Below are 24232 nucleotides of genomic sequence, written 5' to 3'. Positions count from 1 at the left end.
AGAATAATTTGTATTAAATTTAATTAATAGCAAAATACCAAACCAATTTTATAACTAGCAACATATAGCCTATTTAAAGATTACGACTCATAATATAGGAGCATACAAATTAGCGCTTATTAACAGAAAATAATAAAATCCTAAGAAAATTGCATAGCAAAAAATATTCCTATTAGAATTTAGAGGAAAATCTATTCATATATGAGTCAATTTTTAGTTTGAAAGACAATAGAATAAAGATTTAGTATGGAAAAAAGCTTTAAACAAAGATATAAAATAAATAATTATTGTGGACATAGTAATAAGAACAGATTTCGACAGGCATCAGTAATGTAGGAAAAACTAAAATTTATATTTATTATTATTATTTAAATTTAGTTGAATATTTAAAATGTTTTGTAAAATATTTTATGCTATTTAATAAATAATATTTCTGTATGATGGTGTTCGCTTGTTGTATAAATATAATATTTAATAATTTGATTTATATAGAGAATCATGTATTAAAATGAATACAATATATGTACAAAAAATATATAAAAATTCCATATAAATATAAAAATTAAATGATTGATTTATTTATTTAATTAATTATAGAGGTTTATCTAGACTTAACATTTTTAAATAAAAATATTATTAATAAATTATTTAATTATTTTTAAAAAAAGTATTGCAAATAAAATCAATATTTTTATTATCTATTCATTAAAGATTTTTTAATTAATTTATTTTATTTTAATGTTCAATATTTCAATTACTACGATAAGGCACTTTATTAAAAAATTATAGAAACTGAATAATTCTATCTACCCAAGATTTTAAAATAATTAAGCAATATCTTATGTAATATTTATTGTGAAAATATTCTTATGCAATTACTCAAAAGAAAGTTTGCTTTTACCAAAAATCCTTTATCCTACTGTTTTTGAAAGAAATGCAATTATTTAAAAATTTTTATAGATCTGGCATTTTTTAATAAAACTTTGATTCTTAAATAGTAAATCAAAATTATGTGTGGGGTTTTCTTTCCCTTTCAGCGGCTTTTCTCCATGAAAGACTGAATTCATCAAGACGACTCATAAATTCATCGTGAAAACCCATACCACTAGAGTCTTCTATTTCTATTTTGTTAATTATAGGTTTATTTTAAGCTCCAGGTTAACCATTTTCTTACATTACAATTTATTTAGGAGGACTAACAGATTTTTACAAGTTTTTCAATTAAAGTTTTTACATATTTGGTTTTGGCATTTTAACTCCATTTCCACTGCTAATAAAACTTTCTCCTGCACCTGATCCTGATGCACAAGGAGTGTTCTATTAATTTGATTTTATATTTTATAAATTTAATTATTATTAGTGTAGCTATATGATTTACAATTAATCTTATAAATATTATTAATTCAATTAATCTTCTGTCAATTCATCATATTCTATATTTGAATTATCTATGTGTGCTAAATCACGAATATTCATTTCTTCTGATTGCTTGCTATTCAAACCACTAATTTGATTAGAATTCTAACTAATTTTAATAGCATTTAAGTTAGGATTTTGCTAGAAGTGATTCTATAACTATTACTATTATTATTACTGCTATTATTAAATGATTTGATTTTATTGTTATTGTTATTAAATATGTTTTTTATTAAATTATTAATTATGGATAAGCTATTATTGTTATTAAATTTGCTGTTGATTTAGTTTTTAATTTTGCTATGGTAAGCATATTTATTGTGGATTCTTCAGAATTTAATTTTGTGCTTAAACATTTTGGGTTTTTAACTTTCCTCCTTTTTATTGTTGTTTAATTTAGTTTTACTATGCAATTAATGCTGCTTCTTGCTATTTAAGCATTTACTAATGCATTTACATCTCCTTTTCATTTTATTCTTAAATTGCTTATTATTAAATAATTAATTTTTGAGTTTCTTAAACTTAAGCCATATTAAGTTTTAGTTTTTCTTTTAACTATCCATCTACTTTTTTTGGAGATTGTTATCTATTCATAGGGCTTTCACTTTATTATTTCTCCAACTCCTATTATGTTTCTATCTCCTGCAAAGTTACTTTTCCAATAAATCCAAAGCTACTTTCTTGAGAATCACTAATTCCTAATATAAATCAAGATAAAATATATTTTTAATTTATTTATATTTTTTTTTTTTAAATAATTTAGGTTTTTTTAAAATCGAGTTAAGTTTAATTAACTTTTATCAATTTTTTTAACAAATTTTGAAAATATTTAATTTTTTTAATAATTTTAAATTATTTAAGCAATTTTTTATGAATGAAATTAAAATCTTACTTGAATCGTCTGCAAGATGATCTCCGTTTATGGAGTTGTTTCCTTTTTATTCTTTTAGGAGTTCTTTGAGATTCTTTTTGCAAAGTTTATATTCTTCCCTGTTTCCAGATTGGTTGTCTTCTGATTCAGGGTTATGATGAATAGAACGAATGAGGGCATCTCCATTTACATCAATTTATATTAATCCCTTCTTATTAAACTCAATCAACAACTCTCTAATTTAATTTTCTCTTTCTTTGTATTGTTCAATTTCAATTTGCTGCTATTAAATGATCATTTAGAGATTTTGATTTTCAGCTATTAATTGTTAATTTTATTACAACTTTGCAGGAGATTTCTCTCCAGAAAGAACAATTAATTGCTCTTAGTTTAGAGATGTTTAAGTGGTGTAATTAGCCAACTATTATTCGCATTTGGTTAAATCCTTTTTAAGTTTAACCATAACACTATCACCTACAGCAACTTTTTATTTCAATTCAGATATTTCTTCCAAGTTAATTTTATTTGCCTGTCTGAGTTTTTCATTTTCTTGATATAAATTGGGGACTTAATTCAAATACAGCTAATTAAATAACAGGATCTAATCTACAATATTTTTAAGAGAATAATCATATTCAGTTATCTATTTAATTCCGTTTTGATATGCCAATAGTTTTCTGCTTGTAAATTGCCCTTAATTTTGTTAACCTGAGCTTTTGTTAGTTTCCTGAACACCCTTGCCTTAAACCATGAGTAATTGAGGCTTCTTTTTCTCTAAGCTATTACTTACACTGGGATTTTGAGAGTTATTATTCAATTATATTAATTTTAACCAATAATTTTGCATGTCTCTTAATTACATTTCTTTTTTTACATATTTTCTATCTTCATCCCCTTTACTGGTTTAGCCTGTAATAAAATTAATATTATCAAACTCATGAACTTTTGATTCATTTTTGGAAGGACTTTTTGACTAAGCATTGCTCATGTAACTATTGTAATTTTTTATTTGCTCTCCTGTTGTAGGAATATAAATTCTTTTCATTTATTCTAAAGAGACTTCAGAATTTTTGATATTTGTGGTATTTTTTATGTTTTATTTCAAGTGGCTGCTATTCATTTACTATTTTTGTTAATTAGCTGCGTTTGTTGTACTCAAGTTTGTGAGATTTGTATAGGTGTTGTTTGGCATATAAAATGTATTATTTCCTACTGCTGAAGTATTATTAATGCTAATATTTAATGTTTATTTTGGATTACTTTAGTTTCTCTTTATTTAAGAAAGAGAGTTGCTATTAGACTAGCTATTTTAGTTTCTCGTAGCATCTTTACTAAATTATTACAAATAGCCTTCTGGGTTAGCTTACACTTATTGTGATTGGTTGAGTTAGAGTGTTTAGTTTGTTTTAATATTAGAAACTGAATATGTTTAACGATGAAAAGGATGAATTTATTATTAAAGTTATATGTGCTGTTTCACAAATTCTTTCCTTTGATTTGAACCTAATTTTCCGCTTCCAACTGATTTTATCAAAGGCGAAGAGGCATTCGTGTCATCATTTGGTATTTGTTATAATTAATTAGCATTTAATGTTAGAAGATCTGATTAGGAGTTGGATGTAGTCAAGTTCGATTAAATTTAATGGTTTTATTATTGTTGCATGTATTAAATTTGCTTACTATGAGAAGGAGTAGAAGAATAGACTCTTCCATCGTTTTGATTGTTGTGTCCATGAAAAAAAAATTAATTCTGTTAAGTTTGTGCTAGAAATTACGAATGTTCTTTGCTGTTGCTTTAAGAATGTTTTGTGGATTTGCTCTCACCCAGATTTGTCTTTTATCCCCCTGAACGTATGTTTTTCATAGGAGAAGATGGCTGATTAGCCAATGCTTCGGAGAATAAATTTAATTTTGACTACTCGCCTGACTGTCTCTTTAATTAAAGAGATGAATTCATTGATTAACCCTTAGAACCAGATTAAGATTACTATACTTTTGAACTATCGTTATTTTACAATGGCTAATTTGTTTGCTACTAGCTATTTTGAAGCTAAGATTATTTTAAATTTTTTTGATTCACAGCCATGACTGATTAGTAGTTAAATTATATCATCGGAGATGAAGATTTTTTATTTTCAGGTGAATAGCTGCTATTCTTTTGCATATTTTACTGAAATTACTTTGTTGATTAAGCTATCTTTTGATACTAATTCTCATTTTAACTCTTATTACTGTTTTACTAATTTTACTAACTGAAAATATTGCTTTATGAATTGCTATTAGTAGAAAATTTATTTGAGAGATCTTCAGATTGATTGAACCCAATCCTAGAATTGCTGGCTTATTTACTTTACTTCATTTATTCATACATTTAAGAATACAACTTGAATTAAGGCTACTATTTATTCAGTGGGATATGCTCCTTTGCTGATATTTGATTAGATGATGCAGAAGAAATGTTACCTTGGGCTAATCCTAAATTAAGTTCATTGGAGCTAGTAATAACGTTGCTATTTAATGAATTTTCTTCATTATTGTTCATTTAATCTATTTAATTGGCTTAAGCCAACTGTTTGACGAATAATTGTTACTAATTTAGCTAGTTTATTTCCTCGCTATTAGAGCCGTTGCTCTCTTTTCTACTTATTTTCTTACTCCCCTAATTATTTACAAGACTGTTTGAAGGAAAGTATTATAAAGTTTAATTTTGCATTTTAACTTCATTACCCTATTTAATTAAAAATGATAAGAATCAAACTACTTTTTTTTATTGTTGAAGAAAATATGTATTTGCATCAATCTTTTAACATTCACAATTAAATAAAAATCCTAAGAATATTAAATTACAGAAAGATTCAAATATTTTGGAGAGCTTTTACCATTGATACTATTCTTCTTTTACTAACTTGTTGGATGCAATAGTACTGAATTAGAACCTATAACTTTTCTATTTAATATTTTAAATAAAAGTAAAAAATAACAAGCTGATTCATTTTGATATTATTTTATTTTTATGTTTTTTGTATTATTGCCTTGAGCTGATATATAACAAATAAAATGAAAGTGTAAGAGCATTTATAGGGATCATAATATAGATATTTGCTTGTGAAAAAGTTACTTTATATTTGAAACAATAGAATTTGAAGGAGTAGAGTTTTAACTGGCTGATGATGTACCAAATGGAACATGATACTTCTCATGAATATCTAAAATTTTAGGATTGCTGCTATTATTGTTAGACTCATTTAAATTAGAATAGGAAAGGTTTTTTGAATGGCGAACGTTAGCTTTATTAACACTCATTATTAAGAAATCAGCTATAAGAAACTAATATGATTGCACTTCCTGTAGATTTAAATCTATTAATGACTCTCTATTTCTATTGACTAATGAAGAGCTTTTAAAATAAATATGATAATTATTGCCTGCCTGTATATGCTATTTGTAATAAACCTTTTTGCAATTGTATCAATTATTATTGCGATATAAATATAGCTATTTGTTAAAAACTATATAGATAGATAGATAAATTGTTAATTATATTGTTAATCTTTCAAATTAATTTCTTCTATTATACAATAAAAAGAAATATTTACAAAATTAAACGAATGGACGACTACACACCAAAACAGACATATATATAAATTCATAAACAGATTCATTAATTCATATTATTATTTAACAATTTCTTTTTGATTGATAATAAATTTTTCATTTACTTCATTTATTTATAAGATTGTTTGTTTGATAAATTATTAATCATCTTTTCTTTTGATTGCTTGTTATTTATTTTTAATTATTAGATTCTTATTTACATTAAATATGTTCTTTTATTAATATAACAAGGACATATATATATAAATACACATTTTATAATTCAATAGAGATACATTTGTATCATTATTTTTTTTGGTAAATATTATCTTTCAATCTTCATTTTTACCCATAAAAAAAAATAATTAAGTTTCATTCAATCATTTACTAATTTCCCCTCATCTTAAATCAAAATTCTAATTTTTTTCTGTAAAAAATATCATTTTTGATTTCCATGCATTTTAGTGAATTTCAGAAATATTAATTTGTTTATGAAATGATTAATAACTTTTAAAATAATGATTATGCCTTTTTTATGTAATCTTTCTTTACTTTTCGAATTGAATATCATTTCTTGGTAATTTATATTCACAAAAAAAATAATCTAAAGTTCTTACATTTAATCGAATATTTACAAATCTAATTAACAACTTTTTTCGTTAAAATTGTGTAACTTGTATTAATCTAAATCATAGATTTTAAAACTAAAATATTTATATAAATTTAAATTAGCTACTGAAATTCGTAAATTTAATAAAATTAAATTTCATTCTTAAAATGAATTATTTCTTTTAAATGAAATTATCTCTTACATATTTTATTGGTAGATTACTTTATTTTATAATGCTTATCTTATGAGCAAAATACAATATTTTTAAAGAGCATTTACTTTTTTGTTAGGAATTTTTAATAGATTAAAATAAAAATAAGATAAATAGATTTTTATTTGTTAAATTCTATTTAAACTAAAAGTGAAAAATATACTTTCTTGAATTATATGAAATTAAATATTCACTAGCTTCGAGCAAAACTTTTTTAGAAAATTAAATTTTGATATTATATCTTATATATGATAATCATTAAATATGATTTGGTATTAGCATATTATTTAATTGAAAAATTATTCACCATAAGTATTCATTTAATTTTCAAGTTGAATCACGAGGGGAAATTAAATTTAAAATATATTTTATAGAAGTATTATGGCTATTTTAAGTAAAATATAGACTTTAAAAAAATATATTTCCTATTAATAGGTTATAAATGAATAAATATTTATATTTCCAGCAAATCTGTAATGCAATTAAATTATATCTTTTTTAAAGATAAAAGGTCAGAAAAAATAAATATTGTACAATTTGTTTATAAGTCTTACAATAAATAATTTAATAATATTTATTTATTATTTTTTTTGCAAGCTAACTTTTATATAACTAAAATATTTATGATTAAATTAACTAGAGTGCGTTTTATATGTATGTAAATTGCTTAATTTAGTTAATGATTTATTATTTATATTTCACTTTCTCTAAATTAAAAAGAAGAAGTCTCTATTTATTGTCCAGTTCCTTATCCTAGCCTTTCATCTGTAATTAGGTAGATAGATAATGTATATTTATTAAGATAGATCTTTAAAAAATGAAATTTTTTATCCTGTACATTTTTATGTTATTCCATCTTTTAATATTAGCCAAAATTTATTTTTTAATGTATTTATTTGTTAACTTATTTATTTATTTTAATATAAATGTTTTTTTTCTTGTTTTGTTTTTGAGTATTAATCTCAAACCATTCCTCCAGTTCCACAGCATTAATTTCTCTATGATACATCTACTCTATGTTTAAGCAAAATATTTTTATTTGTAGAAACATTGTAACTATTTGATCTAATCAGTCTCATGGTATCTTTAAATTTATTTAAATGAAATTTTTAATTTACCAATTCACTGGCAATAAATAAATGTATTTTTGTAAATTTATTTATTTTTAAGTAAAATAATTGTAAAAATGAATTGGATATTCATATATTACCTTCAACAACAATTCCAACTGCTTCATCTATATTATTTCCAGTTAAGGCACTAACTTCTATGTATTTAATATTCCTTTATTTTGCAAAATCTTCTGCTTCTTGTCTTGAAACTATTCTTAAATTGCTTAAGTCTGTTTTATTTCCGACTAAAACTATTTGAATATGTGGGTCTGCTAGCGATGTTATTGTATTGTACCATTTTTCGCAATTAAGAAAAGAGTCTTTTTTTGTCACATCAAAAATTAGCAAAGCTCCTGTGGAAGCTCTAAAGTAAGAAGGTAACTTCTATAAAAATCCATATTTTCCTGCGCTATCCCATAATTATACTAAAATTTTATCCTATCCAGGCATAGTGGGGTAGAATTTTTAGTCAAATTCAACTCCAATAGTGTCCTTGTTTTCAAGGTCAAAATCTTCTCTTATATACTATGATAAAATATAGCTTTTTCCTACTTTTGGATCGCCTTTTTTAAAAAAATACAGATTATTTATTCGTACAATAGATTTCATAATTTTTTAATATAAAGATGGAATTAAATTTCATTTGTTCTATTTAATGAATAAATAATAATCTAAATAAATGATTTAATTAAATACCTACCTACTAATACTATTTTAAATAAGTAATCATAATCTTAGGGAAAATCTATCATATTGGTACTTGCTTAGTTCTTGCTTTTGCTTTTAATTTGTATACTTAATTTACTACACTTGACTAATTTGTTTTGTTATCTAGTTTGAATACACACAAACTCACAATTAATTCTTAATAATATTTATTTTTTTAACTTATCAATTATCTTTTTAGGGATGGTTTTTTAATTAATTCAATTTTTATTTTAATAGAAAGATGATGAATGAATATTGTCTTTATTTTATATTTAAAGATTTCTTACAATTAAACTTGAAAAAAACATATTTAACGAGATTGAATATTATTCTGAAAATTACTATTATTCAAAACTTTAAAACCTTTATCTATCTATCTAATCAATCTATCTTATTGTATGTATGTTTTTTAATTAATCTATTTTTTTAATTTCTATTCCCTTTAAATTTTATTAAAATATGGAGTAGATAAAACAATTTATCATATCAATAATTCATTAATTACTTTTTAAATATTTTTTATTTAACAAATAAAGCTAAAAATTATAAAATTGTTTGAAATTTTTTGATACTTGCCAAAGATTTAAATTAAAAATTTTATCTAATTTTTTTACTGTTAAAGCCAAATAAATAATTAAAATATAATAAATTAAATTTTTTCATTTAAAGATAATAAGTGTTAAATAAAATTCATAAATATAAAGCGAAAATACCAAAGTTATAAAAACTATTTTTTAATATTAATTTTTAACAACAGCAACAATAAGCTATGTCTTGTCTATTTTATACCAATATATTAATCTCTTTTTTAGTTTTACATTTGTTTTTTAAATCAAAATTAAATTTATTTATTGACTAATCTGCTCATTTTTAGAATTCTTTTTCTTGATTATAAATTATTATCTAAATTATCAGCATAGTTAGAACTTTAAAAATAAAAAATTAATAATTTTAATAATGAATAAGAGAAAGAAAAAAGCTATTTGAATTTAATATTCAAAATTATTAGTTTTTACCTCAAATCAAGTTCTAAAGTTAAAATATTTTAACATAGTCCTAATGACTAGCAAATATACTATATTCCTTCATCTTATATATAGTTTTAGCTTAGAATTTGAAAAAAGTTAAACAATATATAAAATGACAATTTATTACTTACTATAAATCTAACTTTAAATTAGATAGATTTGAACATTTTGTAAAAAATTAGCACAGACCTTTTGCACCATCGTTTTGAATTTCATTTGAGCTTAAAAAATAAATTTAAAACATAAAAATCTTCTACACAAATGAATTATGTAAAGTTAAATATAAATTATTATCTTTAAATTTACTATTACATTTATAATTAAATACCTTAAATCAATCTCCAATGATATTAATTTTTGTAAAGATGATAAAGAATTTCCTATGAATAAAGCTGAATCATCGTTTAGCATATTTCCGCTAAAAGATTTTTATTTCATAAAAAATAATTTGAAGAAATTATTCAAAGTTAAGTATGTATTATTTAAAATTAATTAACTTATCAATTAAAATTACTAAATCGATAATTTTAAATAAATTAGGTTAGTGCATGAACTCAAAAAGTCTGATATAAATGCTGCATCAACTTCATTAAGATTTTACAGTCTTTTAAAATGTATAAAAATGAATATATTTTTTGTAGAAATAAAATAATATTTATTTATCTTTTTAGTTATTTATTTTACCCAAAGATTAGTTCCATATTTTGATGCATTTTTAAATTAGAATTTATGAACTATAAATAATAAAAATATCTATATTAAATGCTGGAGAAATATCAAGTACATCTTTTGTTGAAAAATATTTTTAAACTTAATTGGACATTTTTTTATTTAATTTATCTTTTTTCTTCTTTTTGCTATCTCTTTGATAAAAATATAATTCAACTAAAATTACTATTTTTAACCTTTTTTAAAGAATTTCAAATTATTTTAAAAGATATTTGAATGAAATTTTTAATCAATAATTTATTTACAATTCATTTCATATCTATTAGCTTATTATGTAAATTATTTAATCAAACTGCATTTTTTTTCTTCTTTTATTTCCATTTATGTTCATTTTAAATAAAATTTAATTATCTAAGAACATAGAACTGGCTTTATTTAATTTTTATAAAATATTTTACTGTAAATCTATCTCCATTACCTGTGATTCATAAAGTCCGAATTTCCAAATTCACTAATCTCAGAAGATATTTTTTCAGTCTTTAATAGAAAGCTTATCAGAAAATGATAATATTAGTATTTAATAAAAATAGATACAAATATTTTTATTCAAGGCTATTATGACATTTTGATTTTAATAAATTTTAAAACAATATATTAATTAAATTTATATTATCCTATGATGATATAAAATAATTTCCAATAACATTTTAAAATATTCTTAAGTTTTTTCCTTCCTTTAATTATTAAGCTTCTTTATTTAATTATTAAATTCAATGTAATAATGGTATATTTATTATTAATATAGTCATGAATATTAAAATACTTTAATATTAACCAATTAAATTCCAGATATTTTAATTGATTGATAATTAACCTATTATCTACCTTAGATAATTTTGTTACTAATTTTATGCATTCCTTTTTACTTAATTTTAAAATTTTGAAAATCTTCCTATTATAAATTTGAGAAATTATCAAAAAATTGCAAAAAAAAGTAATTTTATAGCTTTCATTAACTTCAAATCATTATAAATAATTTATCCTAACTCACAATTTAAAGTTAAAATGGATTGAAAATAAGCGTCTCTAGGAAGATTGGAGGGAAGGTCTTATTTCTTTCATTTAAAATAAAGTAAATATTTTTTAAATTTAAATCAACCAATTTCTTCATCTGTCATTTTTGACAAAAAAATATCCCTCTCTTATTCTAACAGCTGTTGCTTATGTCTTATTTAAGACTCCAATTTTAGCTAAGATTTAAAATTTATAAAATAAATAACTTTTTAAAAATATAATAAATCTTCTAAAAGTGTTTCAATAAGTAATTAACTTATTTTAGCAATAGAAACATATCTTTTAATATAATACTTTACCTTCGAATTAATACATATATTTATTTATTACTGAAGCTGATTACTTTTTGGAAAAATTGTAAAACAGAGATGTAATTAAAGAAAATTTGGATGATTTGTTTTGTTTTTATGAAAAGAAGTAAGTTATGAATGAATAATTTGAGAGAAAGATTTAGTAAAGATACTAATAAGAAGATGAAATTAATATAAACATATATATTACAAATTAAGTTAATGCATAAAAATTATTATTTATTTGTATATATAAAAAAATGTGATGATTAATTAGTAAATTTAAATAGATTATTAGAGTTATTTAATATAAAATTTTCTAATATTTTATAGATGCCAAGTTATCAAAATTTTAAGAGAATGAGAGAGAACTTTATTTAATTAATCTTTTGTTTAAATACTTTCTTATCTTTTCATTTGTAGTAGTTTAGTTCTATTTTACATGATTAAAGCTAGCTTGTAGCAGCTAGAATTTAATTTTAGTTGATTTTATTAAAAGTTTGTATTAAAATGTTTAAGATTTTTTTTTTAATGATATAGTCTAGCAAAAGCTAGCCTTTTCATTCAGAAATATAGATAGAGCTATCAATTCACATTCAATTTTATTAGCCTATCTATCTGTCTGTTTAGTTTTTGTTATAGAAAGAAATTTCAAACAGCTTCTATTTATTTATTTCTATCATAATTTTATTTTTTTCTATCTAATGATTGCTTCTTTCGCTTTTATTTTTTATCAATTTAAGAATGCAAATGGCAGTAGCTCTAGTAGCTGATCATATTGCTTAACTATTTTATAAATTTTTCTTTAATATAATTATAGTTTATTTATTAAATATACAAATTTAAATGTTTAAACTAACTTAAATTAATAAATAAAGGATATATATTTTCTATCTTTGCATTTTTATTGTTTTAAAAGGTATTTTACAATCCTTTTAATAATATGAAATTTCGTATAATTTTGCTTATTATAATAAAATGATAATATTTAATTTTTTACTGTATCTGTTTCTTGATATTTTGAGTGAATGTTTTAATATTAAGCACAAGAAAGGTTTGGATGCCATTTGCATTTGCAGTTAAGACAATAGGACTATTTACAGCAACTACAAGAAAACATAACATCACCATCTTCTTTTAAATATCGCATATTACAATCTTAAGAAGGGCAATAAATAATATTATTTTCAACACGGAATTCATCGAATTTAAAATCTAAGTAGCTTTAAAATTTATTTTATGGCAAAGTTTCTTGAATTTCTTAATCGCTAATTTCCTTGTTGCAAGTTCCGACATAGCATCTGATTGTGTTATATTTTTCTATTTCAAACTTTTGAGAAATTAAAATATGGTTAAGTATTTAAAAAAAAAATATCTTAGAATAATTTATTTATTCTCAATTTTATCTGTAGAAAAACTAGTGGGCAAAAAAATGTTAGGATTTATTTTCAGTTTCTTTTTAAATCTGAAATTAAGTGCAAAATGTTTCTATATAAATTTTAATGCCTAATAAATTCCTACAAATAAATTAACAGTGGCTACTAAATGATAAAAATAAATCTGATTAACAAAGAGCTATGAATTAATCAATTTCTTTAATTGACTCTAAAAGTACAAAAATACTTCTATGAGATCAAATTATTTTTGATATTTTAATAATATCAAATAATCATTGAAATAGATAAAAAACAATATAAAAATATATTTTTTCACTTTATTTTCAATAAAATCAGCGATTTATTTTTTTAAATTTGGTATTATGAAAGTAAAAAAAACCAGCCCATTAATCTACATTAAAATTACTTCAAATAATTCAATTAAATTATTACTTGATTAATGATTTTATCTGCCAAGCAGTCTCTATGGAAATTGTGTAGACAACTAAGAGGCTAGTATTAATTTAATTTAATATCTTGTTAGCAGATATCACAATTTCCAATTTTATAATTACTAAACTCTTTTTATGATTGACTACTCACTTCGTTAAGTAAACCGAGTTCGTCATCAGTTTCTTCTTTAATTTCTTGCATTTACTTTTGGTATATCCTTGAAATCAGGCTTAGTCTCCTTTAATCAACCCTCTTAACTACAAATTATTATGAATCAACTTCAGAGTTCTGCTACTATTTAAAATTAATTTTATTTGTTAATATTACTTTGAAGTAAAGTGAAATAGATAGCATGCATCAAAAGATATTTGTACAATCAAATACTTCTGATGATGTATGTAATTGAGAATATTCTAATCATTATCAAAAATTAGTTTGTTTGTTTGATTGTTGCAAAGCAAAATTATAATTTTACATCAAATTTATATTGGTCAGACAGAGGTACTTGAGAGTTATTGTTGCCGTTATTACTATTATTATTATTATTGTACAAATCTTTATCTTCAGCAAAAAATTATTAAACCTTTTCTATTTCCTCTTAAAATGAGCCTATTTAAATCGGACTTTTCTAAGTAAAAAAAAAAAATTGAATAAACATTTTACTATATAGTTATTTACTATATTTATAAAGTAAGTGTGCAAATAAAAATAAATCAAATGTTATAATAAAATTTTGTTATAGTCAGATAGTTTTTCTTTAAAATTACATATCTTTATTAAATTAAAGATTCAAATTTATGTCTTTTAATTTTTATTTTACATTCATATTTTTATGAATTAAAAACAGTATTTCATATCATTTTATTTTGATATTCTTTTTTTCTATATTCATTTATTAATAAGATAAATGAAGTAATTATTTTTAAGATCGATTGACAACATATTCTCACAATTATCTAATACGATCAAATGTATTCACTTTTCTCATTTTTATTTGCACTTTCATGTTGTGTTAAACATTGATTATAACATCTTAATATATTACTTTGCTCTATTGTGCTTCACAAAATTTATTTGATTCTTATATGACTATTTCCTATATCTTTAATAAATATAATCAGTCGGCATCAATCAATATTTGTAAATAAAGGTTTGAAAAAAGCATCATCATCATTTGTTTTCACCATTTACTTCAGTAGATGGCATTATTTAAATAAGCTTCAACTACTTCTAAATAAATTAAGATAATGATTGACAAGCAACGATGATAAAGTTTTTTAAAAATAAAATAATTAATTAAAATTACATTTTAAGAATGCTTGATAATTATTTATTCCATAACGAGAATGAACTATGAAAAGGTCAACTTCTTATTTTATTTTACTTCTAATAAATTAGTGATAGTGTTGAGGATAAAGTCAAAATCATCTAAATCTTTATTTGGTCTCAATGCGAAGATATACCCAACTATGAATGAAGAAAGTAAGTTGTAAGTCATTTAATCGTTAGGTAGAGAATTAAATTTAGATTGAAGTTTTTCATCTGCTTCAACTAGAAAAAGAGCGGGCTAATCCATCAAAATGTATTTATATAGAGTTTTATATTGTCAAAATATATTGAATGCTTCAGCTTGGTTAGTAGAATTAGAAGAGTTATGCGTTTCTTAGTAGTAGATTTGGTTAGCTTAATAAAAGAAAGGTAGCAGGTAAGAAGCAGTATTATTGTTGTCTTGTATTAAAGATCAATGAAATCAATCTTTGGTTTAAGGATTAAGAAAAATAAATAGAAAATTAAAAAAGAGTTAGTATTTTAATATTTTTTTAGATAGAATTAATTACGCGAAAGTGAATGACCTGCCTTTATAATTTTTACTTTTGATTCAAACTAGTGTTAGCTAAGTCGTATAATTAGAATAGAAAAATATCATCAAATATTCTCTTCATTTGATTGCTTGTTTCTGTCTTTTTTCTATGTATATATATATATTATATATGTATGTATCTTATTTGACTAAATTTTTTTAATTGTTTTTTTTCATTCATAACAAACTGATTTACTTTTTTAGACTATTATCTTGCAATCTACTATCAATAGAATAACAAGATCCAGTATTTCTCATATCCTAGTACCAGATATTTTCATGCGAAATTACTAACAGCTTTTAAAAACTTTTAAAAGCTTGCTTTTGGAACAAGTAAAAATGCACTACTACCATATTTTTAGAATAAACATCTTAAAATTTGTTAATACAAAATATCCTAATTAAAGAAATAAAAATTGATATTTTTTGTTGATGAAATATTTTTCTATATAAATACCATAAATTAATACAATTTAAACAATAGTTTATTCTCATATAGATCAAAAAATTGTATCTAAAAAAATATTATTAGCTTCCTAAAAAACTTATGAAAATTATTTCATAGTTAAAAAGAAGATGCAATTGATTAAATTCACTAATTAAATATATATGAATAAAAAGGATATTTTTTAAATATTTTTCTTTTAGTTCATTCAATTTTAAAGGTTTTTATAAGCACAATTCTCAGTGCTACTTATGTCTAAAATTAAATAACCATTCATTCTGTTAAATATTAACATGCATGTGTCCTCAATACAAACATGAATGGTAAATAAAGTGAAAACCTCAAAATATATTTCTAACTTAAATTTAATAAAATTTGATCAAAAAATTTTAAAACATCTACCTTTAAAAAAACCATATTCTAATATTAATTTTTCTATTTTATAGTAATCAGGTTAATAGTACAACTTCTTTTTTTAATTGCTGGTTGCAAATCAAAAATATGAATTTACATTAATTACTAAATTTTTGCCACCAGTTATTTTTTTTTGCATTCGAAATTTAATTAAATAAATATATTATTTAGCTACTCTGTTCTATTTTCAAATTATAGTTTCTATCATCTTTTTCCTATAGACGCAAGCTTATTTTTTCAACTTTTTAAAAACTCTACAATTTTGAAAGAACAAATAAAAATGCAAATGTTTTGCACAAAAAAACATTCTGATTAATTTTTAATCTCTTTATTTGATATTTCTTGGTTAGGTAAATAAATTTATCCCTGTGAAAATTTTAGAATTAGTTAAGGAAACTTAACTGAGAAACTACTAATCAGTATTTGAAATTAAATTTCTATATAGTTTTAAAATTTTCTATATTCTTTTTCTTTCTAATTAATTTAACATAGCTAAATAAACTATTGATTTTTTATTAATAATTTTAAATCAATGAAGATTAAATATCATTTTATTCTAAATAGAAAATAGCTTTTTCTATAATAGAAAATAATTAATCTCTTTTTTTGTTCAGATTTTCATCATCTTTATTTTATTTTTCGAGGATAGTCCTTAGTTATTTAATTAATTGTCTATATTACTAAATTTTTTAAAATTTTCAAAAAATTCTAATAATTTGAGATATTAAAATAATTAATTTTAAATGAATTTTTTTTAATTTTTTATTCTTCATTTTAGCTCCATATGTAATAATCTGCAATATCCTATATTAATAACTAATTAATTTACATTAACAAATGTTTTAAATATTTTTTTTAGTCTTTAAAAAGTCCCATTTTTATTGAGTAATTCTACCTTATCAAAAAAATTTAACTTTAATAAATTTTTATTTTTAAAATATCTCTAAGGATAGATATTAAATGATTTAAAAATGTAATAATTAAGCAACTACCACTTTCGTTCTCCTAAAATTGTGATGAAATTTATTTATTAATTCATCTAAAACAAAATATTTTGTTACTTTATTCCTTTTTGCATAATAAATCAAGTTGAGATAAATGTGAGAGATAAGAATAAAATTTTATAAAAAATAATTGAGTAATAAATATTTAAAAAATATTTTTAAAAATTTGAATTAACTAATTATTTACATGCATGATATTCAATCTTAGAATAAGATATTTTAGATGTATCTATCTCATCAGCTTCAAGAGAACTTTTAAGTGTTAATAATATCAAAATTGATTAAAAACCCTTAATCATCCTTATATTAAAATAAGATACTGCAAATCCTCATAAAATAAGGTCTAATTTTTTAAAAATCAATCAAATTTTTTAATATATATAAAGAATTTTGTTGTTACTATTTTACAAAAGATTAGGTGTCAAATTTGAGAATTTAGTGTAAATGTTAGAGGTTTTCAATCAAGTATAAGGATGAAATGTTAATTAATGATAATTTGTATCATATCATCATATTAAACAATCAATGAGAAGAACAAAAATAACTATGAAGGCTATAAAATAAAAAAAGTCAAACATAAAAGATTAGTCAAAATTTGCTTAAATAAAAATAAAAAAATTTCAATTTAATAATCTAAATTAAGATTGGGTTGTCTTATTGTATTTAGATAGTTGATGATCGGATATTGAATGAAATGTATATCTCATTTTATTACTAATTTTTAGTATAAAAAAGATAGATAGTAAAATGTGAAGGTTATTTATTAAAATAATTTATAAACAAAATTATTGAATTTATTAAATAATAGATTTTAATCTAATTTAAAAATAATAATAGTTGCAAAGGAGTTTTGATAAATCATAATCATAGTTTTCAATAAAGATTTTAATAATTACTTATTTTTTTTATTTATTTATCAATTCTAAATTTTTAATTAAAGTAAATTAAAATAAATTCTTAAAATAATTAAATTATTTCAATTTATTCCATGTATTTATTTGTTTTTGAGATTTTAAAAGATTTAAATTATATTAAAACTACTTTCTTAGTATTCATTTTTGTTTATTTTTTAAGTAATTATTCAGTTAAGAAAAAGTTTTAATTCAAATACCTTTGAATTTATAAATTTGATTAAGTATTGATTGAAAGAATTAAATCTAATTCTTGGTTTAAAAGCAACGATATAATCAAACAAATGCAATTATAGGGTTTTTGTATTTTTTTTGAAAAACCATTAAAAAGTAGAAAGCTATTAAATAAAGAATAATTAAGTTTTTTTGAAAATTTTGAAAAGTGTTAAAAAGTTTTGTGAGAAATTAAGATAGAAAAACATAAAAACTAAACAAAATTATATTATTTGTAATCAAACAATACAATATTTTTCTAGAAATCATAGTATTTGAATTGAGATAGCAACCATCTTATTGAAAGTACCTGCATAGAATAGATTTGATTGAAAATACCTTCTATATTAATCATCTTAGAATAGAAAAATTGCTAGAGCTAGCTTGAAAATTATTTTTATAGGTTTCTGAAATAGCAAAATTTTGATACAAATTAATTACCATGTTAAGCAACGATTATGACTACACTATTGATAAATATTTAGTACCAAAAGTTAGGTTGAGATGTCCAACTCATAACAAAGAGTAAGCATAATTCATATGCACAGACAGCTCTTGCAAGAGGCAATCAATCATATGCAAAAGCTGCTAGTACGAAAATGATTCTCATTTCAGAGATCATAAAGCTTAATTCAAAAATATAGATAATTATTTAGTGGATGCAGTTAATGAAATGGAAAACTTTACACCAGTGAACAGATAGATTTTGTAGGAAATTTATAGCTAAACTCCAAATCTTTAAAAGTGGTAAGATGATGATGAAATGCATCTAAGGAATGTTGAAAAGCATATACATGCATAGAAATCCTTAATAGACGAAGAAATGGGAGCACTCAGCTCAATGTTGCTTTCAAATTTAGACTAAATTAGGGAAAAGTTGTATAGCAGATTAGACGGTTTCTATAAAAATTATTGTGACACATTTAACAAATAGAAAACATCATTAAATGAAAATTTTGGATTAGCAAAAACCTTTTATCTCTTCATCAATCCTTCGAATCTTGCTGCAAAACTTCAAAGTGAAATGCCACTCTAAGCATCTTAATTTGTTTCACAACTTAATAAAGCTATTGAAAAGGCAAAAACTGTCTCATAAAATAAGTAGACTTTTGTAACAAACTTCAGAGCAATCAATTCGTAGCTTAATAAAATGACTGATAATCTTCCTTACTATCTTCCAAGTGATTAGATGGCTTAGCAGGTTTAAATTATTATTAAAAATGTAGAGTAATTTTTCAATAAAAACATTCTCTACCCTGAAGATGCGCCTCCTGCTGAGCTAGGAGGAAACTTTGCTGCAGGAACTCAATAGCAGTTATAGCCACAATCCTCCTCTTCATCTTCCTCATCTTCTAATGGCTAAATTATAAATCAAAACAACAACAATGCAAATAATATAAGCAATCTTAATGTAAATAATTATCTAAATTTAGCTTCTGCAGCTCCCCCAACAATTCCTGCTATGCAAAACAACTTCTTATCAAGTAATATTCAAAGTAATAACAATAATGGCTTAAATCTCAACAGATAGGGATCTAATAATTAAAACAACAATATCATTAATGTATCTAATAATAGTGGAGGTAAAAAGTAGTTCAAAATATCCAAGAATGGCAAGTAGATGCAGCTCAAAAATACAGAATAGAATATTAATATCAAACCTGTTAAGAAGTATTAGCTTGAAATTCCTATTTGCTCTGTGTGTTCGCTTTCAGAGACTCACTACGCATTAGCTTCTGCTGGTGATTCAAAAATTAAAATATTTGAATCTTCATTGAAGAAAATGCACACTTTCCCTGCTCACTCTGCTCCTATTACTTGCGTGACTAAAATTAAAGCCATTTTCGATGCTTATTCAGATTAGATAATATCTTAGCCTAAGCATGACTTAGTAAACTAACAAAGTAATGTCAATAATGGAGAAAATAGTAAAAAAATTCTTATAGCAACATGCTCTTAAGATATGAGTGTCTTGATTTAGAAATATGATCTTGAAAAATCATCCTAGCCAACAATTTATAATAAAATAACTTCATTCACATCTACTCCTTAATTCATAGTAGATATTCAAGATGGCATTCATATAGCAGTGGGAGATAGCTTTGGAGATATTTAAGTTTTTAATTTCCATGATGGAAAAATTATCCATCAAGTTAAAGGAAAGCACAATGGTAAAATTATTGGAATTTACTTGATTAAATCACAAAAGAAGCTGATAGTTGCAAGCGATGACACTATTTCTATTTGGAAATATTCTTACTTACCTGCTACTTAGTCTCCTGTAGCTTAGATGGACAGACTCTACTAGGACAATTTGATCAGTGACAGCTAGTTAGGCAGAATATCTTGCTTTATCCCTTCGTATAGAGATAATATTTGCTTCTTAGGAAATAATGATGGAGAAGTTATCATTTACGACCTTGTTAGTAGAAGAATACTCAGCAGATGGAATGCTCATGGTCATGTGCCTGTTCTAGATTTCTGTCTATTTGAATTTGATGGAAAAAGAGATATAGGCACTTTGCTATCTATAGGTTTAAGTGATAAATAAATAAAGATTTGGAAGATCACAGCAGATGACAGAAATAATTTCGTTACAGAAGATCCTGTAATTTTGGATGGTAATTCTATCAATGATGATATCTAATCTAAAAATAAATTATAAATCGTGCAAGCAAGCTGCCCCAAATTAGTGATAGCGAACGAAAGAGACAAAGAGTTACTCCTTTACAATCTTATTCTTTGAAAATGATTTAAAATTAAGTATAAGCAAAATATCAAATCTTTAACTAAATTAAAAAATTATATATAATAAAAATTAAAAACTAAGCTTAAAAATATTTTTAATCGCAATACTATAAAAACCATTAGTTCATTTTTATATTAATTTGTTTGTCACAGTTATTAATTTTAATCTTAATAAACTTTTCATCCTTACTTTATTTAAATAAATGATAAGAAAAAAAATTTTATTTTAATATTTTTATCTATCTTAGTTAAAAGGTCTTGTTAATTAACAAGTAGAATTAGTGTTTTAAGTTAACAAGAGAAGTAATTTCACCACAAAACAAAATTGAGCTTATGAAATTTTAGTTAGGGAATATCTCAGTTTATAGATAAATTAACCCTAAGATTCTCATTTAAAATATTACTCTTAACTAAGCTACATGAATGATTATAAATAAAATATATAAATACATTAATAAATTATTAAATGAAGCTAATAAATAATAAATTTATATACAGTATCCTTTTGTTGTTGCTGTTATTAAAATAAGAAAATACTTGTTATTTAAAAGTGTATGTATATCTAGTTGAAAACTATAATTATAAAAAAGGTGAATGATGCTAACGTAACATAAAATTAATATACATAAAGTAGTTGAAAATTTAATAAAAATTGAATGGTTAATAGAAATAAATATTAATTTAAATTTCATTTTTTGTATCAAATATTTAATAATTTTATTTATCAAAGCTAATATATCAATTTTATCCCTAATAAAGGAGAAGAAATAGTGAAAAAAATTAGAAAGAAAAGGAGTTTTCACAATATTTATTAAAAAAATATATATATAAATATGTAATTAGGACATTTTAATTTGATATTATATTAGTTGAAAATCATATTTTTAAGAGTATGATGAAATTTAAGTTAAAGTTTGTTGAGAAAGTAATTAAATATTGAGTGATTAATTATAATTTATTAATTTATTTTTTATTTTTCGTTTGTAAATTTCAGACAATATAATGAATATATACATAAGTATAATTTAAAACAAGCTTTGTAAAAATAATTGTTGGAGATTAATTAAGTATTATCCATAGAGTTTTTTTGTAGGAGTATGTATGATATATTTTAATAACAAAATAAATTGTATAAAAAATAAATAGTTCTACATAAAAATATATTTAAAAAATGAATAAAGAAGAAAATAAAAACATAGAAGAAGTCTTTAGTAATTAAAATTTAAACAGAAATTCTTAATCTCAATACAATTCAACTTAGCCTTCTTAAAATTGTGATAGCCAGTCTCTAAACTTGTGCATTTTTAGTCCTTAAAATCAATTTAAATCGTAGTTGACATAGCATGATTTTTTAAAGCAATAGTGTAATGAACAATTATCTTAAAATAGCTAGAGACAATCAGAAAGACTTCCTATTATAAACTCTGCACCAGACATTGCTGATAACAATATTTAGATAAAGAAAAAAAATATGCCAACTATTTACTCAGAACAAGCAATAAAAATTGAAGTGCCGTCCGAATGGCTCTAAAAAAATAAATAGTAATATGAAATAGCAAATTAAGAAAAAAAAATATAAATGAACAACTTTAAAAATAAATGTGAAAAAAGTTCACAAATAAATGAAATAGAAGAGAGAAATAAGAATATCAAAATATAAATAATTTAGTTTGGCTGGAAGAGATGCTTTTCATTGATATTGATGCTTGGAAGCTCAATTTACACTTATTTATGGTTTTTTTACGTAGTAGGATTTATAAATTAGTCAAAGAACATCAAGTTAAGAGTGATGAATAAAAATAGTCTATCTGATACTTATTTAGTTTACATTCCTGTTATACTGTAAACTATTTCATATTTAGTTCACTCTATTTCTTATTTGTTGTTAGTAAGGAAACTTAAAAAAGAAAACACCATCTCTTAAAGGCTAGTTATCTATATGAAAATATAATACATTTCTTTAGATGTATTTCCAATAGCTTTAATCATAATCTATTCAACTTTTTTAGATAGTTTTTTTAAAATTACAGGGATTGTAATTTATTTTGCTTAACTGATTACTTAATTGTATAATATTAAATAATATTAAAAATACATTGATAATAAGCTTACCCTTCAAAAAATATAAATTGAATTATAAACAAAAAACTCTGTACATGAAATGACAACATCATAAAATTATTGACCATTTCTGTATAAAATTAGATTCTAAAATAATATAATATTATAATTTGCTAATATTCAAGATATTTTTATAAAATTTTTGTTAAGTCTATTTTATATTTTAAATTCTTATCTTACTGAGTTGACTGCTTTAAATATACCTTGTTTTCATTTTATTTAAATTTTAATCTTTATTTATTAATTGATCATAAATTTAATCGAATCTCAAGACTATTAAAAAAATAATTTTTCTTTGTTTACTTATTTACTACTCATTCTTAAAATTTCAAAAACCATTTTATTTTAAAGTATTATTTGACTTGTATAATCAATCTATTTATTTGATTAAAAAGATAGATAGATACTCGCTTATTTTTGATACTATTTATCTGATATAATAATTGTATGAAAATTTATGTTATAGAAAGTACCACTAATAATAAATAAATAAAATTTAAGAAATTAAGCTGAGTTTATAATTATTTTATATTTTGAGAGCTGTAAAAAATAAATATTTTTGAATTATCTGATGAAATTTTGGTATAAAATAAGCAAAAATTGATTGAATTATTTTATGGCTTTTAAGCCTAACTTTTTCTAATTTAAAAATATAAACTTATGACGTATTTTAGATTCATTATGCTAATAAATAAATTTGATGATTAGAGCTCATTCAATTTATTATTTAAATAATATGTTAAAAATGTTAATAAAATACTAAATTAAACATCATTATTGAGTTTGATAAAGATATTTAAATAAAATAAAATATTACAACTATGTTAACACTTTTAAGTTAAGTTAAGTTAAGTCTGAAATTAAATTATCTATTTTTCCAAATAAAATTAGATTAATAAGCTCGAATTCAATATTTATTATAAATAATGAACACCAAATAATCAGCGTGTATTTTTTTATAATTATTTTTTTACTTCATCATTCTTAATTTTAAAAGTATTTAGAAGTAAAATTTTAAGTATTTATTTAGTAACATATGTCCTTATAAGTTTTTATTTAAACTAATAAATTCTTGTAATCCTTTTTATATAAAGAGAAATATC

General features: G+C 22.1%; 7 protein-coding genes across 7 annotated transcripts; 2 read left to right on the top strand and 5 right to left on the bottom strand. All coding sequences in view use genetic code 6, as the record gives it.

Annotated features, from left to right (window-relative positions):
• Nucleotides 1-1002: 1002 nt before the first annotated feature.
• TTHERM_00994250 (hypothetical protein) lies at nt 1003-5590 on the bottom strand (the record flags this gene model as incomplete). Its single annotated transcript, XM_001024273.1, has 4 exons — nt 1003-2114; nt 2309-5015; nt 5135-5234; nt 5406-5590. The coding sequence occupies 4 exons, from the start codon at nt 5588-5590 to the stop codon at nt 1003-1005; spliced, it is 4104 nt and encodes a 1367-aa protein (XP_001024273.1).
• Nucleotides 5591-7664: 2074 nt separating this feature from the next.
• TTHERM_00994240 (Rab-family small GTPase) lies at nt 7665-8566 on the bottom strand (the record flags this gene model as incomplete). Its single annotated transcript, XM_001024272.1, has 3 exons — nt 7665-7786; nt 7913-8377; nt 8515-8566. The coding sequence occupies 3 exons, from the start codon at nt 8564-8566 to the stop codon at nt 7665-7667; spliced, it is 639 nt and encodes a 212-aa protein (XP_001024272.1).
• A 788-nt stretch (nt 8567-9354) lies between these two features.
• Nucleotides 9355-10373, bottom strand: TTHERM_000994239 (hypothetical protein; the record flags this gene model as incomplete). Its single annotated transcript, XM_012800072.1, has 7 exons — nt 9355-9448; nt 9539-9628; nt 9678-9771; nt 9879-9968; nt 10048-10154; nt 10235-10284; nt 10335-10373. 7 exons carry the CDS (start codon nt 10371-10373, stop codon nt 9355-9357), a joined length of 564 nt encoding a protein of 187 aa, XP_012655526.1.
• A 1943-nt stretch (nt 10374-12316) lies between these two features.
• Nucleotides 12317-14988, bottom strand: TTHERM_00994230 (Ibr domain protein; the record flags this gene model as incomplete). The annotated part of the gene is made up of 5 exons (XM_001024271.3): nt 12317-12913; nt 13413-13706; nt 13888-14040; nt 14458-14514; nt 14719-14988. 5 exons carry the CDS (start codon nt 14986-14988, stop codon nt 12317-12319), a joined length of 1371 nt encoding a protein of 456 aa, XP_001024271.2.
• Nucleotides 14989-16742: 1754 nt separating this feature from the next.
• On the bottom strand, nt 16743-17435 carry TTHERM_00994210 (hypothetical protein; the record flags this gene model as incomplete). Its single annotated transcript, XM_001024269.1, has 2 exons — nt 16743-16804; nt 17324-17435. The coding sequence occupies 2 exons, from the start codon at nt 17433-17435 to the stop codon at nt 16743-16745; spliced, it is 174 nt and encodes a 57-aa protein (XP_001024269.1).
• Nucleotides 17436-18702: 1267 nt separating this feature from the next.
• On the top strand, nt 18703-21006 carry TTHERM_00994200 (hypothetical protein; the record flags this gene model as incomplete). The annotated part of the gene is made up of 1 exon (XM_001024268.3): nt 18703-21006. The coding sequence occupies one exon, from the start codon at nt 18703-18705 to the stop codon at nt 21004-21006; it is 2304 nt and encodes a 767-aa protein (XP_001024268.1).
• Nucleotides 21007-22179: 1173 nt separating this feature from the next.
• TTHERM_00994190 (transmembrane protein, putative) lies at nt 22180-23173 on the top strand (the record flags this gene model as incomplete). Its single annotated transcript, XM_001024267.2, has 2 exons — nt 22180-22850; nt 23116-23173. The coding sequence occupies 2 exons, from the start codon at nt 22180-22182 to the stop codon at nt 23171-23173; spliced, it is 729 nt and encodes a 242-aa protein (XP_001024267.2).
• Nucleotides 23174-24232: the final 1059 nt, after the last annotated feature.

The sequence above is a fragment of the Tetrahymena thermophila genome (genome assembly GCF_000189635.1).
Source record: "Tetrahymena thermophila SB210 genomic scaffold scf_8254389, whole genome shotgun sequence".
NCBI classification, from domain to species: domain Eukaryota; phylum Ciliophora; class Oligohymenophorea; order Hymenostomatida; family Tetrahymenidae; genus Tetrahymena; species Tetrahymena thermophila.
This window is presented reverse-complemented; position numbering and strand designations above follow the sequence as displayed.